The 8042-nt window shown below is 35.4% G+C and overlaps 2 protein-coding genes across 3 annotated transcripts; one reads left to right on the top strand and one right to left on the bottom strand.

Annotated features, from left to right (window-relative positions):
* Positions 1–2689: 2689 nt before the first annotated feature.
* Positions 2690–5766, top strand: LOC107901719 (uncharacterized). Of its 2 annotated transcripts, XM_041094834.1 has the most exons (4): positions 2709–4694; positions 4908–4998; positions 5429–5641; positions 5689–5766. In XM_041094834.1, exons 1-3 carry the CDS (start codon positions 2775–2777, stop codon positions 5617–5619), a joined length of 2202 nt encoding a protein of 733 aa, XP_040950768.1. In that variant the 5' UTR covers positions 2709–2774; the 3' UTR covers positions 5620–5641; positions 5689–5766. The 2 variants fall into 2 exon arrangements, with proteins under 2 accessions (XP_016683311.1, XP_040950768.1); XM_016827822.2 differs by having other exon boundaries at positions 2690–4694; positions 5429–5766.
* A 282-nt stretch (positions 5767–6048) lies between these two features.
* LOC107901720 (CBS domain-containing protein CBSX5) lies at positions 6049–7694 on the bottom strand. The gene is made up of 2 exons (XM_016827823.2): positions 7206–7694; positions 6049–7095 (listed from the first exon to the last, which is right to left on the bottom strand). Exons 1-2 carry the CDS (start codon positions 7562–7564, stop codon positions 6231–6233), a joined length of 1224 nt encoding a protein of 407 aa, XP_016683312.1. The 5' UTR covers positions 7565–7694; the 3' UTR covers positions 6049–6230.
* Positions 7695–8042: the final 348 nt, after the last annotated feature.

Genomic DNA, 8042 nt, shown 5'->3' with positions numbered 1-8042 from the left:
GTCCGTCATCCACTCAAGATTTATGTATGCCACACTATGAACCTCACAAGTGAATAAAACCATAAATGGATTTAGGATTTATTCTTTTTGTGTCTAGCCTAATGTCCAGTTAGTCTAGTCTGATGTCCATTCAGTCGAGTCAGTCACATCTATGTCTTTATCTTCTATGAGTCATTCGCTTCGATGCCCAAGACCGTGTAATACTGTTTAGTATTAGTTTAAACATTAGGCAACCACTGAACCATGATTTGCTTTTATTTTGCTTTGGTGCAAAAATCATATGAGGACAATTATACAAAGTATATTAATGTAATCCATGAAGTTGTTTTATTAACCAATTTTTTTGAAAAATTACAAGTTTACAAATGAATATACTACACTCAAGCAAGAGATTCAATATTACAAGCCGACCACATAACACAGCTTAGTATTAGTTAAACATTAGATAGTCGGTGAGCTAATATTTTCTTCTATTTTGCTTTGCATGAAAAAATCGTTGAGGACAATATACAAAAGATATTAATGTAATTTATGGATATTTTATTAAACCAATTTGTTCGAAAACTACAAGTACAGATAGACGAAAATACTATACTAAGGGCACTAGATCTAACAAGAGGCCTATTTGGTACTTTTAACATGAGATGTTTGAATATTTACTTTGCATGCATGCATATAAATCTCATCTGTCATAAGCTTGGTTTAGCTGAAAATTTAGCTTGTTTTGAATTATATCATGAAGTTTTATTATGCTCTCCTTGATTTATAAACGATTTGACGAATGACATTATTTTGAGCATGTTTTATGAAGAACTTTTACATGTATATGGTCATTGTTTAAGCATGCTTTTTTTATTTTTATGTTTAGAGGTGTATCGATGGATGTTTATGGTGTTTTAAAATTTATTTTTGAGTTATCAATGTCCAAGTTTTTGTACTAAGCTTTCAAGTATGGAAATAAGTAAGTTTTAAGTCATTTTTTTTGGCTCTAGGGGCCTTGATATAAATACTTGGCCCCTGTGATATCGCAACAAGTAAAACATGTTACAAATTTCTACACTTTTAGAGACTTGCACCAGTACTTCTCAAGAGGTACCTGTACTTCTCCCAATAAGTATTTATACTTCTCCAGAGGTACCTGTACTTCTCCCATGAAGTAATTGTACTTCTGCAAAGGTACCTGTACCATTGTTCCAGTTTGCCCGTTGCACTATTTTGGGTCATTTCGACTTTCTAGGATCTGTTTTGGGTCCTAAACACCTTCAAAATGATTTTAAATTGTTTCTAAAGCCTTTTAATTGCCTAAATTTTGGTTTAGTGATTTTATAAAAAAAAAATTTAAATTTCATCTCCTAAATACTTTTAAGAATTCTTGCTTGTACATGCTCCGGTGGCATCTTCCATCCGAACCGATTGTCGAGGTGAACATGGGGTGCTACATTATCTTCTATATTAGTGACTCCACTTTGTAGTAAACATGGATAGGTAACAACTAGACATGGTAGAATTTGAGAAGCATTAGGATAACTCAAGATACAAACAACATTCAAAAAGTGAACCAAAGCGCTCAGGTTGAGAAAAATACCATAAAGCTCTCTTATACTTGCTTTCCTTTCATGTTTAGACATTGTGATACAATAAAGAAATCAACTAATGTTCCTGATAATGATATGAGTTAACACAAAGCAACAAAATATAACCATGTTAATTAGTATTCTTAACAGTCCCACTGCTCCAGTAAGGTGACATTTAGTCCACTACACCAAAAATACGAAGTGTACAGCTGGGTTGTACAACATTCTCATTTGAAGACATGCACCACCGTACTCCCTCCAAAAATATATCAATTATTTAACCCTTTCAAGTAGTTGTTAATTTTTTGGGGTCGTTTTATACGTTGTATATAGTTTGTGTGGAATCCATATGTCCAATGATGATAAGCCCGTAAAAAAAGATACTTGAATTGTCTTTTTTTTTTTTAACTTTCAAAATAAAATTTCAAATTTTCTTTTAAATTTTGATGGGTGTGGCTAGGTTCATTCTAAAATACATTTTCAATAATTTTATACATTTTTAATTTTAAAAAATATATTTTTTTAAAATCTCAAAGTTTTAGGTATTTTAAAGAAAATTTTAGAATTTATGAAGTTTTATAGTATTTTATAGGAATTTTTGCAAGTTTTTAGGACTTTTTATTATATATTTTTTGAATTTTTAAGAATTTTAATTTTTTTAATTTGGCAGCGTGTGATTGGCTTAGGGGATTTTTTAAGAGAAAATGTAGATGGGGTAATGAGGTAAATAGAAGGAAAATACACAGGCCAAAGTGATAAAAATTCTCGAGGTACTAAACTAAGAATTTATGTATAGTAGATGGGCTAAAATATTTATATAAAAAAGATGAAATTTAAGATTTTGGAATGTAAAATTATTTAAGGAAGTGATGGTATTGAAATTATTCCCAACATAAAATAAAAATACAAGATAAACATAGAGCTTGTGAAGTCAATTTATAAATTATTTTATCTAAGCTGAACTCGAAGGGACCAAGCTTATTGGACCTTGGATACCAACACTTGGACCTATATAGTTAGGACCCAGGCCCATTCCATTTTAACTATTGTAAATTACCAAATTATTCAAAAACTCTATTTTTTATTACGAAAATAGCCTTTTAGTTCAAAATCCTGCCGATGGCCCGAAGTCACTACTCCAACCTTGATAATTGATGACTACTAAAACTGTTCCAGACTATCATTTCCTCTCTCCCTCTAATGGAAACCTTAATTTTTAAAACCCCATTCAAATTCAAAATCTCAAACACTCGAATTTCACCTTCCATTTTCCCTTCACGAGAAAGGATAGGGTTTCGTCACTTCTCCCGTACAAAATGCTTCCAAATCCCTGGAAGCCTCAATGTCTCTTCCGCCAAGGCTTTTTTATCAGCTGAACCCTCGAGTTATGGCGGGTGGGACGATTTTGAACCCGGTACTTGGTCTTCTAACTCTGGTGAGTCGATTCGGTTGCGTGATTTCCTTGTTTCTATCAGAATCGATGATAAGAAGCATGTATTTATGTTTTTGTCGGGGCTTGTTTGTGCCTTGGTGATTTCTAGGGTTAGAGTTTCTGCAATTATATTAATTTTGGCTTCTATTTTGGTTTTCGGTGTTGGGTTTTCATTTGGGTTTGTTAAAGGAGGGAGTTTCAATGATCTAAGTTCAAATAAAAGGAGGTCAAAGGAGGAATCTTCGAGAGTTTATAGCGAGAAACTGAGGAGTTTAGTGGATTTTTTTTATGGGTTTGATATTAAAATTAATAATTTGAAGAATAATATACAAAGAGCTATTGATTCTAACAGGATTAATGTAGCTGATTTGGAGAATTATGCTAATTTAGTGGAATCAATGAGGTTATCAGCTTCAAATGCTAAAAATATTGTTGAAGCTTCTATGGATAACGTTGGGAACTCTTATAGAGAGAATAAAAAACCATCAAGTAGAAAAAAGGAGGCTGGAGAAGCTAGGTTTGAGTTGTTACACTTTCTTGGGGCTTTGTTTGGTGAAAAACAGGTGGCTTCGAAGCCTAATAAAGTAACAGATACTAGTCAGTCAGAGAGTGTGGATACTGATTTAAACAATAAAACTCTTGGAGATGTTTCATTGCCCGCTGTTGAAGATATGGTTTTTAATTCACCTAATAACATCAAATGGGTTTCAAATCAAGGCTTTGCTCGAGATTCTTTAAATAAATCTGATTTGAATCGAGAAAGAGATAGGAAAATAGATGTTGATTTGGAGAATGAGAAAATAATGTCTGATCTTCTAGGTGGAAGTGCTACAAGATTTGTCAATAGTGAAGAATATAATTACGAGAGCAAAAGATTGCAGTATATGAACACTCATGACATTTCTTTCAGCTCAAGTCATGCGGATAAGAGGAAAAGATGGAAATCGGATGATAATCTACTTCATTCCATGGATTTCAGTGTCAGATTGGAACATATGGAAACTGAAGCTTTGTTTATACATGAGCAGCTGCATCATGAATCTAGTAGATCTTACAGGTTTTCTAACAACCAAGAGAAGATTGAAAATGAGGCATATGGAAAGAGGCAGCACTATGAACATGATTCTGACCTAGCTGATCGCCTAACTACAGCTGAGAATGAGGTCATTTCACCATCATCATCAAAGGTTGTTGATGATATGGTCTTCAACAAGTATCTTACAGAAGCTAGTGGTCTTCTTAAAGAAGCCAAAGAGTGTATGAAGGGAAGACATGATGAAGAGCGTGTAGAAGTCATCTTGAATACGTCTGCCTCATTACTCTTACAAGCCATCTCAATGAAGCCCATGAGCCTATTGGCTGTAGGCCAGTTAGGCAATACATATCTTCTTCACGGAGAATTGAAACTACATGTCAGTCGTGAGTTGAGGACTCTTCTTACTAAAAATGATCCCATAACTCATGAGAGGCCGCAAGGAAGAGTAGTTAACAGACTAGATCAATTTTCATGCAGAGATAAAATTATTTCCCTCTTAGTTAGTGCTTGTGAGGAGTGTGAAGATCTCCTTGTGAGAGCTGGGCAAAAATATCAGCTGGCATTATCAATTGATGGAGATGATGTGAGATCCCTATATAATTGGGGTCTTGCTCTGTCTTTTCGTGCACAGTTGATTGCAGATATAGGACCAGTAAGCACTTTCTGCAACTGAAATTTAATTTGTTGCTTATTGTATAATTATTCTTAGTCAAAAGGGAAACAATTGATCAACATTATGATGAGTGACCATCTAGCTAAAATCACTTGAATATTTGGGTGTGTGGGTCGGGGGTTGTTTTGGTGTGGGATTATAGTTGTTAATTGCAGAAATTTTAAATGTTGGATTACATCTTTCCATTTTCAGGAGGCTGCGTATGATGCTGACAAACTATTCTTGGCTGCAATCGATAAATTTGATGTCATGATGACTAGAGGCAATGTTCATGCACCTGATGGTATGTCTAGTTTTTTTTCATTTTTCTTTTCTTTTCTTTTTTTCTTTTTTGGTCTCAATTGAGAACTGGGATGTCACAATATTGAGATGTTAACTGAATTGAACTCATATGACCATTGTCAACTGATATATAGCCACCCAACAATTTAACTAAATCATGACCATGAAATTGATTGGGGTCTGCAATGTGCTAATTCAGTGGAGTCATTTTGATTGAGCATTAATGTCTTACCTGGTGTTCCAAATGGTATTAAATGTAGAAAGGCCCTAAAATTTATCTAAGCACATGCCCTTGTCTACATGATTATGTGTTATGTATGTATATTTTGGATTACGGGAATGGAGCATTTCTATTTGTTGAATGATGAATATGGTTTAACATGTATATTGAATGAATATTGAATATGGAATCCCCCTTATTTGAATTACAGCCTTCTTTAGATTGGGAGCCATCTTGCAGCAAAGATCTCGCTTAAGGCCTGGTAACGATAAAGAGAAGATGAAGTTGCTACTTCAGGCAAAGAGCTTATATGAAGATGCACTTCATATCGACTCGAAAAATCTACAAGTAAGAGATGCCTTGTCATCATGTATATCCGAGCTGAGGTATAGGTATTTTTAGTCATTATAGAAGTCATGAAAACTTAAACGATTCCTTAATTTTTGGTGCGTTCTTATTTATTCGTGCAATTTGCTTCTTGCCATCATTGTGTAAGATAACAATGATATTTGCCGATATTAAATAAAATGGAAATACATCTTTTGATAATTTCCTTTCATCTCAGAATTGTATCCGAGTTTATTTAAACATGCGATTTGCTATTAAATTCTGTTGAACTGTAGGAATGCTTCAAAGGATCCACTGCTCCAAATATTCATTTTCGAAGTTCTGGTTAATTGTATTTCACTCTAGAATATCAAAATATTCAGTTTCTTATAATCCTCAAATTAGATTTATAATATTATAACAACCTTGAGTCTGTTTGATTGATGACGAAGCTTGGAAAACAAGGAACAAAGCAGTGAAAAACATCAAGTATAGAGAAATTTGTTCTCCAGAAACCTCAATCTATTCCCTTCTTTTAATTCATAAACATCTGCACTTAAGTTGATTACTTTCAGGTTGAATTTCTTTTTAAGATTCTGGATCTCCCTGAATTAATACATCTAAATCACAATCACCAAATATATGGTTTTTATTATTATTATGGATTTCTTAAATTTTTTGGCTTTTTATGTTGGGGATTTCTTCAAAGCTTTCCCTAAGTCATGGTCCTCAATCGTTTCACGGAAAATTTTCATCATTCCAGCAAAGGTAACAATCCCGAATAAAGTTCGATCTTCTTCGACAACCCACACATAATTTATGCGGTGTGCGAGTGCTTGAATCATCACTGCCACCAACGAGCTCCATGGATGACATACAATGGCCTCTGATCTCTTCACCGACCTTGCTGAATTCCCTACTGACTTCACAACGCTCCTCCCGACCCCAAACTCATCATCTGATGAAGATGGGCAAGATGATGAAACGGATGAATTCCCTGAATCATCTTCCATCAATTCCAAGGCCTTCACTAGTTTCCTCTCTTGCAATCTTTCTTTCACCAACTGAATCAAATCCTCTGGGGGTCCGCCGAAGTCTATATAAGCCATCAACTCACCAGCTGAAAGTGTAGCAATGGCTGCTGCAACATCCTCATCACAATAATTCAATTTGTACGGCGAAATTTCTCCAATCAACTTGCCATCACCGTCAATGATAGCGACGGAAGTTTGCATCTCAAGGCACTTAGCAAGGAGTGGCAAGGCCGATGATGCGGGGTCATCATAATGAACGGCTGGGATGTCTTGAACATTGATGATGTCAAGGGAGTTGATTGGATTAACAGCAGCTGAGCTAAAAAGGCTAATTGAATTCACAAGGTAACGAACCATATCTTCTTGAGTTAGCCAACAATATTGCCGGCCGTTATGAAAGGTTGATTTCGAAAGATTATTTTGGAGAAGCTTTTTTCTTGAATTTTTGCCACCGATCTCCATTGGTATAACAATATTTTGCACTCCTTCCAAAATCAAATCCATGGCTTCCACCAAACTGAAAATTCATTAAACAATTGAGTAATTCAAATTTTCAAATAAATACTGAGACAAGGGAAATGAAAACACGTTATTTAAGAACAAAATGAACAGAAAAAAAACTCCAACCTTGCATTAGATTCTAAATGTCGAACAAAGTCTCCTGTTTTAGGAATTAAAACGGAAACTGGAGCTTGAAGAGCAATTCCAGGATTCAACAGGTTTTCTTCCTTACATAAAAAACCGATGATATCCGCCACACAAACTTTGCCTACACAACGGCAGTCATCAAGAGCGGCGACGGCGTCAACCTTGTCGACTTCCGAGAAATGACCATGGTTGCAGTTCCAAAAACTAATATAGTTGTCTCTGGATCTCTTCAAAGTCGTCAAGGCATCGCCGACGGTGGCAGAGACAGAGAGGGACCGCAGCGCAGGCTTTCCGAGACATAGGTCAGATACCTCACGCGCCAAAAGGCTCGCGGCCATGCACCAATGAAGGATCGAAGAGATAGAGAAAAAGGAGAGAGAGGGCTTTTAAAGGAAAATTGGAAGTTTGTAGTTGAGAAAAAGTGTTAATATTTTTGAACAAAGTGATATGAAAGGAGTGGAGAGATTTACGGTAAGATTGTGTGTAGTTATAGGAAGTTGTTAGCCGAGAAGAACCGGTCAGCCCGCGGAACCGGTCAGCCCGCGGATCCCACAGATTATTTATCTCTTCCTTAGCTTTGACAGGTAATTACATCCAGATGTGCACGGATGGAGCAGACTAAACCTTAGCAACCAGATCGGAATGAGAAGTGGATCTTAGACTTTAATCGGTATTTGAGAACATGTTCAGTCTTGAAAGTTAAGTTATGGGCCATCTTTGATGGATTAACCCTTATCTTATAATAAGGTCACGACAGAGTATTGATTAATACAGACAGCATGGAGGTAATTTAGGCTGTTTAAGATCAATACTTAA

This window comes from Gossypium hirsutum, chromosome D06 (assembly GCF_007990345.1).
Source record: "Gossypium hirsutum isolate 1008001.06 chromosome D06, Gossypium_hirsutum_v2.1, whole genome shotgun sequence".
NCBI classification, from domain to species: Eukaryota; Viridiplantae; Streptophyta; class Magnoliopsida; order Malvales; family Malvaceae; genus Gossypium; species Gossypium hirsutum.
The sequence above is the reverse complement of the archived record's forward strand: the minus strand, read 5'-3'. Positions and strand labels throughout refer to the sequence as shown.